Source organism: Haliaeetus leucocephalus, unplaced genomic scaffold (genome assembly GCF_000737465.1).
Source record: "Haliaeetus leucocephalus isolate CR32 unplaced genomic scaffold, Haliaeetus_leucocephalus-4.0 Scaffold0, whole genome shotgun sequence".
Classification (NCBI taxonomy): Eukaryota; Metazoa; Chordata; class Aves; order Accipitriformes; family Accipitridae; genus Haliaeetus; species Haliaeetus leucocephalus.
Window position 1 is genome coordinate 29,566,236 of NW_010972436.1, and position 19,763 is coordinate 29,585,998.

Genomic DNA, 19,763 nt, shown 5'->3' on the forward strand with positions numbered 1-19,763 from the left:
GTTTCTGTGGTGGCTAGGATTTTTATCTGCGCTTTTTAAGCTGGCCTGATAGGTACAACGTCCAAATTACTGAGAGATAAAAAAGGTGCTGCTCTGTGCCTGGTGGATTTGAAGTCCCAGGTGCATATGGCACAGTTTTGTCCCCCAAAATTTCATGTTAATTTTTGTTACTTGTTGGATGCTGTTCAGTAGAGGTACACAAAACTCAGTTAGCTTCCAAGTCTGGAGAAAGGGAAAGGGACTTTATATTCTCACTACACAGCAGAGGAAACTGGCAGCAGTTGTGACCAGAGCAGGTTCCAGATGGAGCCAAAACCAGGCTCCTGAGGTTCCTGGCTCCTAGTCCTGGGCAGGCCGTCCAAGTACACGCATTTGCTTTCTCCAGAAGATGCTCTGGGAGGCCGTGCGCCTTTCTGCTGTCTGCTAGATTGTGACTCACTTATCTGCATGTGTCCTGTTTTATCCAGCAATCAGATGATGAATGTGTCCTTGATCTTGATCTGATCACTGACCTCGTACTCCAGATTGATGCTCACGGAGAACCAGGTAGGTTCTGCCTGCCCCTTTGCTCTTTTTTCTTTTGCTGGGGAGGAAAAAATGAACCCTGGAGAGGCCAGACCCTTTGCAGAGAAAACAGGATGCTGACCTGACTTCTGCAAGGCCACCTTGGATTCCTGTTGAACTGAGTGGTCTCGAGCAGTGTGGCATGAGCTAATTCTGGGTCTTTGGCTAAGATAACATCTGAGTCCTTAGTGTCTCAGTCTTAGTCTCCTGAGATACCACTGTTCTGGGGTGAAGGGCAAGACTTGTCTGTGCTCCAGCATTTACAACCTTGAGGTGCACAATTTAGTTATTTTTCTGTATTGGGGACCTATCCCTGTTAAATATCTTTGCCTGGGAGGTGATGTTTTTGTGAAGAAGGCAGGACTCTCAGATGACTTCAAGAGGTTTAAGTGTTTCAGAGCTAGCGGAAGGTATTCATCTTCAAACTACAGGTAGCCTGGTTTCTTTCTGGCTTTAAAACCTTGCCCTAACGAGCTCACAGAAGCAGATATAGCATAGCAGGTATGAAGTCTAGACAAACGTTCCCCTGGGTCTGACTTCACATAATGGCTGTATCTGTCATTGTTCTTGATGAGTATGATGCAGGTTTCCTTAGAGATCAGCTGTCAGGGGGCGTCACAGACCAGGGCCCTACTTTTCTTTGGGTTTCTTGGCCTAAAGGTTGCTGTGGACTTGGGGAAATAACAGGTGTCCCTTTTGTGCAGCAGAAGCAGTTTCTGTGTCTCCAGCTGCGGAAGAGTGCTTGAATTTCTAGGTTGCTTGTTCTGAACTCTTGCTTCTTTTCAAGGTGGGATCCTCTGCTTCCTCCCTGGCTGGCAGGAAATCAAGGGAGTGCAGCAGCGCCTGCTAGAGATGCTCGGATCTCAGAACAGCCGGTACCTCGTCTTACCAGGTGAGATGGCAGCGCCAGACCTTTTCTCCCCAGGATTCAGGGGAATGGCTAGGCCAATTGACTCGATGAGCCCCTTCAGCAGTTGCACTCTGATACAGAGCAAGCTTGTATGCTCTGATGTACGTACCTGTTGTGTAATTGTGCATGTTAAACACAAATAACTCCTCCTAGCAGAGGCCATCTAAACCTGTATGTGATCAAAGAAACTGGCTTCCTGTTTGCCTCCAGCAAATCAGAATCAGGCAAGGAGGAAACAGCTAAATTCTGCATTGCTGTAGCTGCATGCTGAGCCTAAATAGGAAAGATCTTCAAGCCCTGTTTTGCAGGATGGAGATGTACGCTGTAGCTCAGCTTTTATTAGTGAATTTAACATTCTGTATTCCAGGAGCGAAATTTATAACAAAAGCCAGTATTACTCTGTGAGGCTGTAAGGTTTTGGGGGTTGGTTTGGTTGGGGTTTTTGTTTGTTTTTTAACAGCCCTCCCCATTCAGTGTCAAATAAGGCCAGCCAGGAGCACAACTTTGAGCGGCTCAGTTGCTAATAAATGCAGGTGTTCTTTTGTGAAAACTGCATGTTCTTGTGCTCCCCTGCTGTTCCGTGCGGTTGCTGGGAATTTCTCCGCATCACTGATCTGTAATAGGGCAAATATGTGATATAGAAGAGTTACAGGCCCTTGCTGATAACCATTTTTGACCAAGTGAAACCAAATGACAATGAGGATGCCCCATCGGCCTTTTGAAAAGGGGGAGCTGCAAAACTGGACTGTGGCAGGGAGTGGGACTTCTGCATGGGGCCCAGGGATGTTCTGGTGGTGCCATTAGCCTCTCTGGGGCGGGAGGTGACCAGAGCTCCTGCTGATGTTGAGCCATAGGTTGAAGCAACTGAAATGAGGCCTTCCCTAATGATGTGTGGAATTTTTTTTTTTTTTTTTTTTTCCTGGGGTCTGGCTGGCAGGAAACTACTGACAATGAACACTTACAAGTGGTGTCCCCATTTCTGGAAGCGGGAGGTGATGGTACAAGAAGGCTGAGAATCTCTGCCCACCTTGGCCTTGTACTGTGAAGCAGCTCAGCAGGGCTGGACTGACTCTGGTTTTATTTCCTAGTGCACTCCAACATCCCCATGATGGACCAGCAAAACATATTCCAGCGGCCTCCACCTGGCGTCAGGAAGATTGTCCTGGCCACCAACATCGCTGAGACCTCCATCACCATCAATGACATTGTGCATGTGGTGGACAGTGGCACGCACAAGGAGGAACGTTATGACCTGAAGACCAAGGTACTGATGCTTTCTTGCCTCTAAGTGCATTTGGGATGTACTGGAGATAATGGATGTTCTCAGAGGAAGATTCAAGATGCCATTAATGGGATGATAGAGCTGCTTCCCATTTGGCCCCTAGGGTACTGGCACTGTGTCCCTGTTTGGGGACAGAGTGTTTGACTCATCACCCAGAGAGTGTTTGCCTTTACCAAGCTCTCTGCCAGGCTCCTCATCGACTTCTGCTGAACAGGCAAAAGTCTGGTGTCTTCAAAGAAATTTAAGGCCAATCCTACTCCCTCCCATCTCTCTGTTACACCATCTACCATCTGTAACTTTTCCATTTGCTTTCTGCCTTTTTCTATGATTTCATCGTAAATCTCTTTCTAGCCAAAGCAGGGCAGCTCTGACCTATTAGGTACTGCTCTCGTTTGACGCTATCTTGAACCCAATGCCGTAGCTTGTTAGTCAGCTTTAAGGGGAGGGGGTTTACACTGCTCTGAGGCCACGTTTCTGGTGGTGTTGGGCCCTGCGAAGGCTCTTGTGTGTATGCTTTTGTAACAACGTGAAGGCAGCGGTGCCACTGTTGCTCTTGGAAGAAGGGATTCTGGCTGTATACTGCTGCCCCTTCCCCTCCCAGTGCTAGAACATCTTACAGGGCCAGGTGGCAATTCACACCTTGGAACAGTTCTAGTTTAAAAACAACCTTTAGCGGGGCAGTGGGATGAGCCCCTGGGGAGCGCAGTGGTGTGGGGCCGAGGCAGGTGCCCAGCAGATGGCATCAGGGTCTCATCTGTGCACTGAGCGGCTCAGGCCTTCACGCTGCTGCCTGCTAGAGACTGGCACTGCAAGATGCAGGAGAGTGGGAGAGGTTTTCCTTGCCCTTGAGCGGGATGGTTGATCAGTCATGAGGAGTCTTGGGCATCTGTGGACAGGATGGAAAGCTGCATTTAAACAGGACAGAGAGCCGTGAGAGCATTCATGCCTAATTCTTCTTCTCCTAGGTGTCCTGCCTGGAAACGGTGTGGGTGTCCAAGTCAAATGTGGTGCAGAGGCGAGGGCGTGCTGGCCGCTGTCAGTCGGGATTTGCCTATCACCTCTTCCCTCGCAGCCGCCTGGACAAGATGCCAACTTACCAGGTTCCAGAGATCCTACGCACCCCACTGGAGAACCTGGTGGTTCAGGCCAAGATCCACATGCCGGAGAAAACAGTAAGCGCAGTACATGCCTGCAAGACTGCAGCTGACTGAACCAGCAGGATGTGGCCTGCTTGGTGCCAGTTCCAGAGATGTGATCTGACCACAAACATGAGTAGGGAAAACCCAAGATGCTGATGACTTTTAGTTGTTGCTTTCCTACATGCAGTGCTGTCTAGGGAAGTTAAGACCAGGAAATGTATAGATTGCTTCGATTACAGAGTGTGTCTAAAAGACTCTGCAAGAATGGAGAGGGCTGAGTTTATATCCCTGTAGGCAAACAAAGAGGGAACCGTGTTGCAGTCTGGGGCCCTGGGGCAGGGCAGTGGGCTCCCAAGGGCTCTCCCACACTTCTGTATGGGAAACATGCCCTTTTTTTTTTTTCTTTTTTTTTTCCTTTTCTTTTCTCTTCCCCCTGCTGTGTTGCAGGCAGTTGAATTTCTGTCCAAGGCTCTGGACAGCCCTGACATCAAAGCTGTGGATGAAGCAGTGATCTTGCTGCAGGAGATTGGTGAGCTAATGCTCTGTCCTGGTGTGGGTGTGATGGAAACATGTTTGCTGTCTAAACGGGGGAAGTGGGAATTGGCACAGGATCCTGTGGGACAGACTGGGCTGGATTGTCCCCGGACAGGGGTGGCAGCTGATAGGGACTTCCCAAACCACACACGTTGTGGTGCTGTTTTGTTTCCCACGCTGCTTTGCTCAAGAAGTGGGTAGAACTTCCCAAAGTTTAAAACAAAGGGGGGGGATGACAGAAAAAGAAGGAAAGTTGTGATTTGGAGTTCATAGCTGGGGTCTTGTTGATTGTCATCTGGGTGTTACAGCCTTTTCTTTGGCCTCAGGTCAGTCAGACCTGGGAGGTTCTGGGTGCTTATTGCAGGCACCTGTGCTGTGTGCCTCTTCTGAAGGTTGCACTAAATCTTGCAAGCCTGGTAGGTGGGTTCTCCTGGCAGCTCCCCAAAGCCACCGGCCACACTTTGGCTCCACTCGGAGCTGATGGATGCGCCCTCGTGGGCGGCTCTGTTGCAGGAGTGCTGGACCAGCGAGAAGCCCTCACCACTTTGGGCAAACGCCTTGCCCAGATCTCCACAGATCCTCGGCTGGCAAAGGCCATTGTCTTGGCATCCATCTACCGTTGCCTCCACCCTCTGCTCGTCATCGTTTCTTGCCTCACCCGGGACCCCTTCAGCAGCAGCCTGCAAAACCGTGCAGAGGTGGACAAGGTGAGGAGCCTCTCCTAGAGGAGGGTAGAAAGCAGGTAGGGAAGGGGCTGACATGTCTGTCTGTCTTCCAGGCCAAGGCTGTTCTGAGCCGGGAGAGTGGGAGCGATCACCTTGCATTTGTCAGAGCTGTGGCAGGCTGGGAGGAGGTGCTGAGACGCAGAGACAGTCGTGCCAGGGATAACTACCTGCAGGACTATTACCTGTATGGCCCCAGCCTTCGCTTCATCAATGGTGAGTCCCAGAGGCCTGCTTCTCGCCTCTGTCCCCTGAAAAGGGTGAAGCGCTGGTGAAGAACGTGGTGCAGAAATGGGGTAGACTGGGCAGGTGACTGCTGGACTGGGCGCAGGTTCTGGCTTTGGCACTTGTGAGTGCAGGCGTAGCCCTGGGTGACAGGGAGGCCACAGGCAGGACAGGTCTCCTGTCCCAGCGCCAAGGCTGAGCCTCCAAATCCAGAGCTGGTGCTGCCCTGCTGAGGTTCTTTCATTCAGTGGGGCAAAGGAGAGGGTGAATCTCATTCCCTGGGACTGTCTCCTCCCTGTAGGCCTTGTCAAGCAGTTCTCTGAGAACCTCTACGAAGCCTTCCTGGTGTCATCCCCGTCTGACTGTACCATGCCATCGTCTGTATGTAACCAGTACAGTGAAGAGGAAGAACTCGTCAAGGGGGTCCTTATGGCTGGGCTCTACCCCAACCTCATCCAGGTACTGGCTCCCCGCTCTGCCATCGCTCTCCTGGGCTTGCTGGTCACTACGGGTAGCATGGAGAAGTGTTGAGGTGCCAGAGATGCTTGCGCTCTCTTGGAGTGTGTCCCCTAGGCAGGCTGACTGCCTGTGCTTCTGCCTGCTGCTCCAGTGCTATGTCCCTGGGTCCCTCCTCGGGAGGAGTTGCCCCCCCCAGCCTGTGCAGGTCCATGCTCGGGTTCTTGTAGCTTAGTCTGGGAGCCACTGAGGTGGCGTCTTCCTCCTCCCGTTTGCTGCCTTTGCATGGTGTTCGGTGACTGCCAGGTCTGGTCATCCCACGTATGCGCTCTGCTAACACAGTGGAGCTTCTGCGAGCGGAGGAACTTACTTGCCTCTGCACATTTAGGAGAGACGGTTGTGGGGAAAGCCGGGCTGGCTGCTTGTGGGCCGTGCCTGCCGGTTTTGCAGGTGTTTGAGATGCTCCTCTCCTTTCAGGTGAGACAAGGTAAAGTGACCCGTCAAGGGAAGTTCAAACCTAACAGCTACGCGTATCGGACAAAGGCTGGCACTGTTCTGCTCCACAAGTCAACAATCAACAGGTGGGTGACCTATGTACGTCTGTGACCGTGGGAGGCTGGGGACCCCACAACACGCACTTCACAGCACCAGCTGGGTGTGCTGAGGACCCCAGCACTGCCTCGGACACGTGTGATGGTACCGGAGTACGACACATCTCTGCCCGTCGTTGACGAAGCTGTTCCCCTGTGCAGGGAGGCATCCAAGCTGTACAGCCGCTGGCTAACATACTTCATGGCAGTGAAGTCCAATGGTGGGGTGTTTGTGCGGGACTCCTCCCAGGTCCACCCGTTGGCCGTGCTGCTCATGACCGACACGGATATCCACGTCCGAGGTGAGTGCCGCAGCAGCTGCAGGGTTGACGCGTCCTCTCGTGCCGCTGCAGGCTCCTCCTGCTGTGCCTGACACCCCAGGCACGCCACTCCTACAGCTGTACCACGGTCTGAGGGGCTGCAAGGTGGCTACCCCTGATCTCTGCGATCAGCGCTGCTTCTTCCCTTGGCCAACTACCTTCCCTTGCTTTCTAAGCCTCTTGCTTTGGACTGGGTCTTGCTGTAATGGGGCCACAAAGGCAATGATTTGTGAGCTGTTCTCAGCCGTAGCTCTCCAGGGAGACAAGGAAACCAAGCCACAGGCAGGCTGAGTGAGCAGGCTTGTGCCTGGAGGCTCATCCCTGGGGAATGAGGAGTTGGGCTGGTCTTCAGCCATGGCTGGTGCGTGGGGAGGAGCGAGCCCTTCTCCCTGCGGATGTGTTGCTTTAGCCTGTGGGGTTTTGGCAGTGCTGCAGTTGGTCTCTAGCCCTTGAGCTCACACGGGCTGTGCGATCAGTCACCTCCTGTGGGAAACAGTGGGAGGATCCCAGTGCGATGGGTCAGAGTGCTGCCTGGCTCTTGTGGGAACTGTCTGACCCAGTTGAGTCCCCAGACTCTCGGCTAAAAGGAGCGTGGGGAGGACCTGCGCCGCCTCTGGTAACAGTGGTGGAGAGGGCCGAGCGGCCAGCGCAGGCTGGAACAGGTCAGCACCATTCCTGCTTCTCACCTCCTCTCTTCTTCCCACTAAGATGATGGCTGGCGAGCAACAGTCTCCCTGACAGACAGCGATCTCCTGGTGCTGGAGGGAGACTCCTACACCATCCGCCTCCTGCGCGATTTCCGTGTGTCGCTCTCCAAGATGGTGGAGACGTGCCTGTGCTATGAGATGGCAGCCATCCCTGGGGACCTGCACCACCAGCACAGCCAGCTGCTCGACATCCTGGTGGATCTGCTCAAAGGCCCTCCTGGCAGCTTTGGTGCTTAGGCAGAGCTGGAGGATTGTGTGGGGACTTGTAATTTGTATAAAGATGTTCACAAATGTTTATTTAAATAAAGTTCTATTTATCCCTTGTGAAGTCATCTCTCTCCATCCTAGAAGATTAATGTTGTCTGAATCTCCTGCTGTCGGCTCCGTGCATGGTCACCGCGTAGGAAGAACCAGCGCAGTACCGCCTGGAATGGACTGGAAGTGCCGATGGACCCTGACGCGAGCTTCGTGGGCGCCCACCTCCTCCGCTCTTAACAGCGTCAGTCCCTGAACTGGAAAGCAAGGACACAGCAGCTGCGGGCCCTCCTCTGCCCCATCCCCACAGGGCCGGGCTGGAGCAGCTCTGGTGCGAGAGCTACTCCGGGCTCAAGAGGAGGATGGATGTCTTGGCTTTGCGGCTGTGCCTGCTCCGGGGGCCGGGGCTGGGCAGAGCGTGGATCCAGCAGCTCTGGTGCAGGGTGGTGATCGATGTTGTCTTCACTCTCCCCGCGCCGGGTGCCCCGAGGATGACGTCGGAGGGGAGGAAGCCCTGAAGGCGCCGGACGTGACATTCCACGTGGGATCTCCGAGCCTCGCAGCGGGGCCCTGCCACCCCACAGCGCGAGCGCAGTTGTGGCGTTATGAGTGTGAGATGTGACTTGTCGTTCCTGATCTGCCTGTACTTTTTGTCCTCTTGCGTTGTTATTATTTTTTTATTATTTTTAATTTCTTGTTCTCCCTACGTCAAGGAGGCCGGATCCCTGTAACTTGTGCAACACAGGATGTGATTGTAGATGCCAGTCTGCCTGTGAGCGCTTTCTCCTGCGGGAAGCCAGGAGCATAGGCACAAAATTCTTTGTTTTCTATGAACAGGGACCATATTTCTGTGGAAGGAGGATTGTGACAGGCACAGCATTAAATGAGAAATCTGGAGTTTAATCCCAGCTTTGCCTTGGATTCCCTGTCAAATGAAGACAGTGACCTACCTCACAGGGCTGTTGTGAGGCTTCGTTATTGTTTGTAATGCATGTGAGCCCTCGGGCAGGACAGTGCCAGAGAGGAACAGGTACTTCACACTCAGTTTGGAGGCGGTGGGCGGTAGCTAAAGGGTTGTGCCCTCATGGGGTCGAAGCGTTGCGGGGCTGCGAATGGTGCTGGAGGGAGGGGCGGCTGCTGCTTTGCCCAGCAGCTGAGCAGAAGGCAGTCGCAGGGCCTGGGATCATTTGTTTTTATTCATGGTTTCTTACGCTCTTTGTATCTGAAATCAAGGCGAGGTTTGACCGTGCCAGCCGGAGTGCGCTCCGCTGGGTAATGGAAGTGGCAGAAACAAGACAGCCGAGCGCCGGTGCGAGGCCGTTTCTGCACACAGGAACGATGGCAAAGGCGTTCCTGCCCGGCAGCGTCTGCTCCGCGCTCGGGACAGGAGCCGCCTTCCTCGGGGGCCGCTGTTTGGTTCTCCTAGTTGTTCTCTACTACGATTTAGTTTACTTGTCATGGGCTTTAATTAAATGGAGCTGTGGCCTCTGCCACCTGAGCTGATGTACTGTTGTGGGGGGTGTGTGGGAGCCCCCCAGCTCCAGTGGCTGTGGGCGAAAAGCACAAGGGCGGGGGGCTGGGGGGGGACTGGTGGCCAACTCCAGCGGTGGGAGCCGGGGCTGGAGGCGTTCCTGGTCCTGAGCCTCCTGGCTCAGCTCCCTGGGGCCATGGTGGATGAGGCAGTGCGGGGCCCTCGGCGTCCTGCAGCCTGTGTTCATGCAAAACTTTTCATCTTCATTTCACTTGCTTGAGGTTGTCACTATTATTTGACCAGTGTTTGTTTCTTTTGGCCTGTATAATGGGCAGTATGGTTTTCCCTTCCAGCAGGTTTAAAAAAAAAAAAAAAAAAAAAAAAAAAAAAAAAGACTAAGCTATTGTCTAAATGGTTCAGAACTAGTGTGATATTGGGATACTTCAGTGGCTGTTATGTGATACTGGATCTTTTTACAACATAGATTAAAGACAATAAAAAGGGATAGAGTAGTAACTGCCTCTGTCCTCTTCATTCTTTCTTTCCTATTCATTTATTTTTAACAGCTGAGTGAAGTCTGAAGCTTGTTATTTTCTTGCTCTTTGTTGTGGGGCTGCTCTTCCTCAGCTGGGAGTGGTGAACCTGCTCTCAGTTAAAGCCTTCAGGAGCCAGAGGTGAGCTGAGGGGGGGGGGTGTCACAGCTGTCCCCCCAGGCAGCTGTCAGGGCCCAGAGGCACCAGGAGCACTTGGTGCTGTGTTTCCCTGGGGGGAACCACGGCAGCTGTGGGGGAGAGGGACAGGAGCTGGCTGCTGCTGCTCCAGGCACAGGGATGTGGGTGAAGCCTCTGGAGGGGGCCAGGGGCTGTGGGACAAAACCTGGGCAGGGGCACAGCTGTTTGGGCTCTCAGGCCCAGTCCAGCCTGAGTGCGCATCCTGCTCCAGACAAGGTAGAAAACCTTTCTGGTTTTAAGAACAGGCAGGGGGGCAGCTGCCTCAGGGCTGCCCCCTTTAGTCACAGTTGTGTCTGGGACCTTGCACTTGCGCTGGAGCTGGGCTTGGCCACTGCTCAAAGAGGAGCCTGGTGGGATGGGGAGAAGGAAGAAATGCCCAGGTGGGTGCCAAGCCAAAGGGTGTGTGTGCCAGCAGCTCTGCCTGCTGGCTGTACCAGCTGTGGTGCTCTGTTCACAGGCACCAAGGGCTCACCTTGGCCTGGGGGGGGGGGACAGCAGGTGCCTGGTGTCAGCCCAGCACCCCCCTCCCTGCTGAGCCCAGGCAGCGCAGGGGGCACTTGCCCCTGGTTGAAGGCATCAGAGACAACAAAATTCCTTCCCCTTGTCTTTCTGCACGGCTTCCTCTGCCACCACCAGGACATCAGGTGCCACCCCCTCCCGGGCCCAGCCTTCCCACCATCCCCACAAACTCACACCCATGCTGAGGAGGAACATCTAGAAGCTTTATTTCAACCCTTTACAATAGTAAGAATCACAACATCAAGTCAGGAAATGTTGCTAAGGAGACGACAGTCTTACAGCCCCTCACAGGAGGGCAAGACAGAAAGGCAGAAGCAAACCAGTATGAATTCACTCCAAGGCAGGAGGGGCTCTGCCCCAGCCCCCCCACCCACAGAGCTGTTGTCTCAGGCCTTACACCCATGCACTACCCTTCCCCCCCCCGCCGCCAGCCCTCACCTCCCTCCCCTCAGCACCACCCCACTACAGTACAGCTACAGCCATGTCACTTGCCCCAGCAGCCGGCGCTGGCTGCACCCCCCTCCTCAGGCAGCGCGGTGCACCCACCGGCACAGAGGAGACGGTGCTGCCACTGAATAATCCTATAACACAAAATAATAATAATACATCACATTTAGAGAACACTTTACACACTGCTCACTCCTCACAACAACCCAGTGAGGTAAGTAATATCATCCCCATCTTGTTGATGGGGAAACTGAGGCAGAGAGGTTAAGTGACTTCCCGAGACCACAGAGGGGGCCGAGCACCAGGATCAGCCCTCCCGGGCCCTGTGCCCCGAGCCCTTGTCTCCAGCCACGCTGTCCTCTCAGTCCAACCCCTCCACGCGGTCGTTTCCCCCACTATGTTGTTACTCGTACCTATGTTACGGGGTAATCGAAGCTGCAGGCAATGCTGAATGCTGGGGTGGGATGATCACAACGGGTGCGAGTCTCGTGTCTGATCTCTTACTCTAGACACCAGCTGGTGGCCAGCGAGACTCACATGAGGGAGATTTGAAAGGCAAAGGCTTACTCTAGCTGGATTTCAAGTGGTGAGGAGGAAGGAGAGCCTGAGCACGCTTTCTGCTGCTGCCTCCTGGAGCAGTTTTCCACCCCACCTGCAGGCTGCTCCAGACAAGAAGGGCTTTTCGGTGATGTTTCTCCCAAGCCTGGAGGCTGCTGACCTCCCAACAGCTACGGCCACTTGGCCTTTTGCAGGGGCAGCGTTGAACAGCCATGACCAGCTCAGGAGACGCTCAGCCACTTCCTCCTTCCACATACAAGGAGGACACAGGAGCCCCTGTCACCCCCCAAAGATGTCACCGATGTCAAGCTCCTGCCCTGTTCCAAGAAAACTAGAAATTCTGCCTAAATAACACAAACACACGAGGGTCCTAGAGCCCCATTCACACACCGACACTATGCAGGGGGACAACAGCGAGGGTCAGCATAGAAAACTACATTCAGTTTGCGGTCAGGACTCCGACCCAAGGGGAGGCGCGTGCTGGGGACAGCAGCAAAGCTGCTGCGGCTCCCGGCCTCCTGCTCCTGTGGCCTCAAGCCCCCAAAATTGGTTACTTGACTGTACTTTTTGTTTAACAGTATAAAAAGCCCCAAAGTAACTGTATATGCCACTGATATGCAGGGAGACACCAGGCCCCAGCAGACAGGACAGCACCTGAGCAGCCCAGGCCATGGGGAAGCCACCTCCTCCACCAGAGCACAAATGCTGGCAGCCAGGGAGGGACCCCAGCGCCTGCCAGAAAGGAGCTCCCACCCAGCCCTTCCCGCTGCACCGCATCCCCTGCCCGCAGCCTGCACGGCTTTCTCATCACTTCAGCAGCTCAGACACCTCCAAATCAACGCTCACCCTGACCACGAGCTTACAAAAGGTCTTTGCTAAGCATCTTGCCCAAGGCAGGAGCAGGCTCCAGCACGCCCGGAGCCCGAGTGTTGCCCACGCTGCCTCTGCGCCCCATCCAGCGGGGACCGAGCCCACCAGCGCCCAGCTCACCAAAGCCCCCAGGCTGCTCTGGCCACCCCAGCCCTCCCCTCTCCCCCACGCTGTCTTCCCCCGGAGCAGAGTCACGCCAAACGCAGCTGCAGAGAAAGCCAGGACCCACGGGAGGCATCTCGGGACAGGAACGTGTACATTCAAGTTGCATCTAATTCAGACCACAACTCATTTTTCCCAAGAGAATGTGCTACCTCTAGCCCTAGATCAAGCCAACAGCGAACGCAGCTCCTTCCCCTGCTCTGCCCAGCTGGGCAGGCACTTAGCCAGCCAGCAGCTTCTCTGTCATCTTCATTTAAGGTCTCAGCGCTAACCAGCTCACTCCCACCTCTCCAGATAGGAAACTAAAGTCATTTTCACCACACATGGCTCTCTTCCCAGGCTAGCAATATGTACAGTCGTTTCCTTAAAATAAAATAAAAAAAAAAACAACCCAAAAACAAAACTCCGTATTAAAACTGAAGCTGTCCTAGAAAAAACACACCAAACTAGTGTATCCAGATTTAGTTTGTCAGCTAAACACAGGCACAACAAGTGTTAGAGAAAGTGGCACAGAAGCACAGGTCGGTCGGTTAGTGTTCAGCTGAACCATGTGAGAGTCTGGGAAGGTTTGTGCATGTTCAGAGACAGGCCTGAATGCCGCTGCAACCATATGCAGACATGAAAGCCTTATCTAAGACTGCCAAGCAGTCAATAAATCAGATAAAAGCAATGCAGGGAGAGAAGGTGGCACTACTGTCCCTTTGCAGGAGCTTAGGGGTTTGCTTGCCTTTTTATTTTTTTGCAATCTCAGAAGATAAAGTGCAATGTTGCCACTTGCCTTCCTCCTGCAGCACCTGAACCAAGACCAGGACCCAGCTGCCTCCCTCTGCCCGGGCATCTCACCCCGAGAGCGCCCAGGGCAGAGCAGCACAAGGAACCCGACATTTCAGCTACCACCTCCTCTTTGGTTAACCACAAACACCACTGGACTCTGCCATCCACACCTCCGGCTGGTTCCCTGCCGCTGCCCACAGGCACAAACAAACTTCCCAGCTTCCCTGCCCGGCTGGTGAGGCCGGAGATCGGCTTCATCCCGCCACCAGCCAGCATTTTGCCTTTCGCAGGCAGGGAAGCAGGGCTCCGCGCACACCTTGCGGGCACAGGACCCTCTCGACAGCTCCTGCCTGCCCTCCCGCAGCCGCCTGCGCAGCCCTGCCTGCCCTGGCTTGGAGCAGATCCGATGTTACTGCTCCGGGAAGCACAGCCCCTGCCTTCTCCTGCTGAAGGGATCAGCCTGCTCTCCTCTCAGTCCCTCTCCTCCAAACTTGCCCTCAAGTGTTGGGAAAAAAAAAAAACAACCAACCCACCCAAGATTGACAAGATCAAGCTGGTGTTTAGAATTTAGCAGTAAGAGAAAGAAGGAAGCATCAGCGAAGGGGCAGTGATATATACCGGAGGGCAGCATGCAGGTGAACGGGTGGTTGGAGGCAGCACCATCACAGGCCACGGAACCAGGGCTGGAGGGGTTCAAGCATCACAACACAGCTCCGCTCTCTTGAGAAATGAGGTTTCCGACCCCTTCCCCATCTCCAGCTTTTCTCTCTGCAGAGCCGGCCACACAGGAGGAGAGTGAGAGGGCCCGGAGGGTTAGTGCTGGCTCCTCCAGGGACGGCCTCGGCAGCGGTGAACACGAGGCCACGCAGCAGCAGCACGCACAACACGAGGGCAGGGAGCGACCGGCTCGGCCGCCTTCCCCAGTTTGGGATTAGGTGAACGTGGCACAGAGGGGATGGGAGAGGTGGGGAGGAGGAGGAGGAGGGAGAAGAGAAGGAAGGGAAGCACTGGGAGTTTTCTAGGGTATATATAACCGCCCCTTTCAGGTGCAAATCTGCATTGCTTATTTAAATTTGTATTCAGAGGAAAAAGCACTTATGAAACTAGCAGACGACTTTGATGCAAACTAGTACATTTTAATGCCATTTTATTAGAAATCATGCAAACTTTAATATAAAAAATACAAGTGCAATAAGAATCTTTGTGTGTAAATACAGATTCCGGGTTATCGTGTCATTGTCGGCTTCCCAAAGAAATATTCCCACAAGCATGAGAAGCTGCAGGCTTCCCTCTGTCCCCTCCTTGAACAGCCCCCCCTTAGCACAGGCCTGGTTCAGTTCACTTTGATCCCAGTGTTTTGTTATTCCACTTTTTTTTTTTTTTCTTTAAATTAGTTTGACGACCCAAGAACACTTTTTTTTTTCCATTTATTTACATTTAATTTCTTTAGTGTCATTTGCAACATGAAACGAGGAGCTCACACCTCAAAGAGTAGGTCAATCTCCTTCCTAGTCAGAGCTGCAACTCCCTGGCATAAGAAACCTGCCTCCCCTGCCCCAGCCAAGAGCTCTGCCTCCCTCCCAGCCCTCCACAGACCTTCTGCTACCCCTGCCTCACGCCTGGGGTGAGAGGCAGCTTTTCCCTTCTTCCCCACCTCGGCCTCCCACCAGACTTGCTCAGCCTGACAATACGGTTACCCATACATCAGCCTCTGTTAAAACAACACACACGCACACCACAGACCTGCTTTTGCCTTGGAACTCACGGCCTGCGTTAACCTGCAACTCCACCGCGAAAGCAGCCTCCTGCCTTTCCTCCAGACCTCAGGCCCTGGCTGAAAAAAAGGTAAAATCCCAGGGCTTTGGCTGTGCAAGTTAATAAATAAACCGTCTTTGCCTTGCTAATGCGCAGAAGGTCCTAGGCATCCTCCAGAGCTGGTGGTTTGGCCCTGCAGGAGGTTTTACGAGCATCGATTCAACACGTCTCGTTGCAGTCAACACAGGCTTCATCTGATCTGTTACAGCAAGTTTTCCTTTAACACATTCTTGTGCCTTTCATTTCAGACATGGCTTAATCCCATGAATTTGCTCCATCGTTTTAAAATATTAAAAAAAAAAAACCCAAACAAACCCAAACAACAACGAAAGAGTTACAATTGCTGGATATGTCAATAAGAAGCCAGCACTGCAGCAGCAGTTAATGTCTCTACTCTCCTACGGTTAGGAAAAGAAGGAAAGAGAAAAGGAAACTTAGCATGGGTTTGTAGCACAATAAATCATCAACACATCGTCACAAAGAATAAAAGGTTAAAGTCAACAGTTAAAACAGCCTAACGTGTGTGTATAATATATATCATCATCAAACAGGATCAGCAGAAACTGAAGCGGCAAGGAGGAAAAAGTTGGGTTTTTTTAAAAAAAGACAGAAAGAAAGATCACAGCTTATCCCTATTAACTCTGGCCTGGCTTCAGCCACCAGCAGTGTTGGCGTGCTCCCACCCAGCCACCCGCCGCCCAGGCTTGGTGTGCGTCTCCCCACTGCTCGGGACAGCGAGGCACAGCCTGGAAGTCACTAGATGCCCGTTCTCGACACATGACACTAACGCCCACTCTAGTATCCCCCTAAAAGCAAAAGGGATGAGGCGTGGAGAGGGAAGGAAGCCCTTTCCAGCCAAGAAGGGACCACCAGAGCCCGGCATGCTCGGGCAGGGGCGAGCCTCCAGGATGCTTCGAGGAGTCAGCGCGGCCGAAAGGGACGCTAGCCCTGCTAAACACTGTCCCCTTCCCATCTAAAGCCAGACGCCGGGTTAAGAGAGCCAAGCTGCGTTACTCTGGGGAGCACGTGGGAGACGGGGCTGGGAGGGGTCACAAGCCTTGCTGAGAAAGCGCTGCAAGGGGAGCTGGCTGTTGCAGCGGTGACAAGGAGGCGACTGAGCCCAGGCTCTCGCTGACGGATGTGCTACGCCAGGGGGAAGTGCTGCTGGAAAGGTTGGGGGGTTTGGAGACGACGATTTCCGCTCCGTGGTCTGTTCGAGCCTTGGCCTTCTCACGGAACGTCAGCTTGTGAGATTCAATCTGCAGCGACACAAGGGCAGGTGAGAAGGGGAAGGGCAGGAGGAGGAAAGAGGAGGAGGAGAGAGGGGACAGGAGGGGAATGGAAGACGATACCATAATGTCATCATTAGATGCCTGGAAAATAAAAGGCAATTTTCTGAATTAAAAAAAGGCAGAAAAACCCTACAGACATCGATACAAACAGTTCAACGTTCAGATTACAGCGGTGTGACCAGTGCCCAGGGGCGGCTGCTCTGCCCTGCTGCAGTGCTCTCCCCAACCCACCCGGCAGAGTGCATAGAGAGAAGGCGCAGGCACTTACTTGTTTCTTGTATCTGAGTCTCGAAGCTCTGAATTTCCCTTTGGTCACCACCGCTCAGGGCAGTGGGCACTGCCGGCCCTACGCCATTCTCCCGCATCTCACTGCCTGCCTGGGCCGCTGTCACCTCTCCGTTCTGAGGGGCTGGCGGGAGCTGCCCTGGCTCCACGCTCCCCTCAGCCTACAATGAGACAACGGGGTGGGGAGGACGACAGGGACGAGTCAATAGAAGATGGGGGGGTGGGTGAAGTGCGGGTTCCCAGAGCCCCCTCCGCCCTCCCCAGCTGCCAAGACACACGCAGGGATGAGGGGGTGTTCGGAAGCGGGGCAGCAGCCCCTCTGCTCCCCGGGAAGCCGCCGTCCTGACCAGCTTTCCAGCTTCTTGCAGCGCTTTGGTCCCCCGCAGAGCCATCGGCCCCGCACCACTCCCTGCCAGCTTGTCCGAACACGGGCACCATGGGCCCGACCGCAGGGTCCAGAGCCCAGCACCCTCTCCCCAAACACATGCCTGTAATGCCCTGGTGACAGAGGAGAGCCAAGGCACATTGACAGGACTAAAGCAGAGCGCTACAGGGTCAAAAGCAAGCAGGTGGTTTGGGTACATTGCAGTGAAGCAGCCTCTGTTATTTGGGGACACATTTATATACCAGACCCAAAGAATACACAGTGGATCCCAAAGCAGGAAGACCAAGTTTGCACCAAGGACCTCATCCTCACTTGATGCTGGACTATGAACTGAGAGTGCAGTCTTTAGAGAAGACGCTGTCCTGCTCTGTTCTCCTACCATAGCTGGGCATCCCACCTGGAGTCACCAACTTCTACTAGCCTTGGAGAAGAGTGAAGTCCTACTGCCGTTAGGGGAGAGACTAATAGGCTGGTGGGAGCCTGCTGAGAGTACTGCAGAGTTGCTTGGAAAGACATTCAGACACCACCAATGCTGCAGGGCACAGCAAGCAGAGAAGATGCCACGTTGGACCAGCCCAGCTCTGGGAAGGGGCAACCCATCCAGCCAGGACATCCCCTTGCTGCCACGTTCAGTAGGGAAGAGTACAGGGAGGGGGTGGCACCCTCCGGTCCAAAGCAGCTCTGCTCTCACCCCGTGCCCTTGCCCCACAAAGTCTCATCTGCAGGGAATAAGGCTGCTGCAGTCTTCTCAAGACTAAGTCAGGCCCTCTCCCTGCAGCCCAGGTAGCAATGCGAGACAGCCCTGCACTGGCTCTGGACCTGCTTACTCAACAAGCAGCAAAACCACCTGGCCTTCCTTTTGGGGTCCAAATTCCCATCCATGAACTGACAGCAACACTGATATCTTGCAGGAACTACAGGGACCTGGATGATCCCCACACCTCCACGAGAGCTGCAGGGGGTAGCTGAGCCAGAGCAGCCAGCCCTTTTGCACGTGGGTGCCAGCCCCGAAGTGCCACCTGCCCCTTCTGTGACAACAGCACTGGCTGAAATCTGTGGGACACAACAGGGAACTGATTTGGCCTCTGTATTGCAAGGCTGAATATTAGAGCCCCCAAAAATACTGGATGAGAGCATCATCAACAGAGGCTCTTCGCACCCATGGAGATGGGGGGAAAATACTAAAAAAACCCCAAACCAAACCAAACCAACCCCCACACTAATTCTCAACTGGTAAGATTTTAGAACTTCAGTGAAAACCCTAGTTACCAGCAAATAGCACTGGTATACGGACTAGACGCTCCAGTAAACTGGAACAGCCAGGCACCATTACAGAAAGTTCCCTATCCCTACCAACACACCAGCAGCTTCTCTAGTTCCTTTCAGCTTTTCACTGAGCCCCGATTTGCCAGGCTGAAGTTTACATAAAGGACTGGAGAGAGGAGAGTCCTGGTATGTCCCCAGCAAATATTCTGGCAGTCACCTCTTGCCTTGTTTTAATGGGGATGATTAAGCACATACTAAATATACTTGTGAATTCTGCTGCGTGATCTGCTCTTTAGGACAGGGATTATTTCTTTCAAATTCACACGGCATTTAACACAATAGCTCGAGCTGGCTGAACTCTAAACCCTTCCACAACACAAAAGTGCTCAAACAAAACAATGCTGGGACAACCAAGGGAACTCAGTGTTTAGAAGGGGTTTCTTCTCCTCCGTCTGTCTATCCTGCTGGGGGCAAAGACTAAGTCATATTTTAACAGTTCTGATGCCAGAGCACAGGATTGTTTTCTCCACTTCCGGCACTACCAGCCAATTCAGAAGCAGCGGTGTTTCACATAAAAGCCCCAGCACTAGTGACTACCTAAACATAATCCCTGGCACTGCTCTAATCATTATGTGGCGTGATAGGTCAAGCCCACACATTCATCACTTGGTCATTCAAGCGGGGGTAATTTCCCTCCCCTCAGCACAGATGTCGCATTGCTGTAGCAAGACCTGCAATTTGCAGAGCCAAGGCTGGGGACAGTTTATGTTCTCATGGGGAGAAGCGCTGAATCACAGCAATGAGAGCGCAACAATCTTTTCTTATCCTCAAAGAAAGGGCCTTTGGGCTGGGCTGCAGTACAAGTTAAGGGCTGATAAGTGCTCCTGAGAGCTGCAAGGTGCTATCTCCCAGCACAGAGCACTTTGATCTCACCAGCTTTACCAGAGGGAAAAGCAGGAAAGGGCCACAGGCAGCTTCTCTGACGGGCTTATAGCTTACAGAGTGATCCCTGCTCTCAGACTCTTAGAGTAAGGATGCAATTGGGCAGTACAAGCCCTCTGAGTAACACCTAGCAGGGAGCCCATTCAGGCAGGCCACTGAGGTGGTTCATAGCTCTCTCTCCTCTTCAACTCATACTTACTCCTGGGGTTCACAATAGAGCCTATAAAACATGGCTATAAAAGGCTGGGGGTGGAGAAGCTGCACTACATCAACAGCAGGACAAGAAGAACCAAATTTAAACCCTACCCTGATGTGCCAGAGCTTCCTGCACCCACCTTCACGGTTCCTCCCGCGGGCAAGTGTCCCACATTGTCCAGAGAACCCACTTTGGCTTGGGCCTTCTCCTTGAAGTTCAGCTTCTGGTTCTCAATTTTGACATCTCCTCCCCCTAGAACAAGATTGTGTAGGAGTGAGTTTATTAATGCCTCCAGAACAGTCCCACCCAAGTTCTGTCCCCTTCCCAGCCCCCACTGAGGAACCAC

General features: G+C 53.4%; 2 protein-coding genes across 4 annotated transcripts in view; one reads left to right on the plus strand and one right to left on the minus strand.

Moving 5' to 3' along the window:
- The window catches only part of DHX30 (DEAH (Asp-Glu-Ala-His) box helicase 30), a 40,629-nt gene extending 31,364 nt beyond the window's left edge, over window positions 1–9,265 (plus strand). For all 3 annotated transcript variants that reach the window (XM_010562064.1, XM_010562056.1, XM_010562072.1), the window contains 11 exons: window positions 468–546; window positions 1,352–1,456; window positions 2,563–2,738; window positions 3,722–3,928; window positions 4,343–4,424; window positions 4,943–5,136; window positions 5,208–5,367; window positions 5,678–5,835; window positions 6,310–6,413; window positions 6,585–6,724; window positions 7,451–9,265. In XM_010562064.1, the coding sequence (XP_010560366.1) occupies window positions 468–546; window positions 1,352–1,456; window positions 2,563–2,738; window positions 3,722–3,928; window positions 4,343–4,424; window positions 4,943–5,136; window positions 5,208–5,367; window positions 5,678–5,835; window positions 6,310–6,413; window positions 6,585–6,724; window positions 7,451–7,686 (1,641 nt within the window). In that variant the 3' untranslated portion in view covers window positions 7,687–9,265. The remainder of the gene's footprint in view (window positions 1–467; window positions 547–1,351; window positions 1,457–2,562; window positions 2,739–3,721; window positions 3,929–4,342; window positions 4,425–4,942; window positions 5,137–5,207; window positions 5,368–5,677; window positions 5,836–6,309; window positions 6,414–6,584; window positions 6,725–7,450) is intronic.
- A 6,966-nt stretch (window positions 9,266–16,231) lies between these two features.
- The window catches only part of MAP4 (microtubule-associated protein 4), a 127,097-nt gene continuing 123,565 nt past the window's right edge, over window positions 16,232–19,763 (minus strand). The window contains exons 21-23 of the mRNA XM_010563415.1: window positions 19,557–19,669; window positions 16,612–16,789; window positions 16,232–16,310 (exon numbers count right to left, since the gene is read on the minus strand). Coding sequence (XP_010561717.1) covers window positions 16,306–16,310; window positions 16,612–16,789; window positions 19,557–19,669 — 296 coding nt within the window. The 3' untranslated portion in view covers window positions 16,232–16,305. The remainder of the gene's footprint in view (window positions 16,311–16,611; window positions 16,790–19,556; window positions 19,670–19,763) is intronic.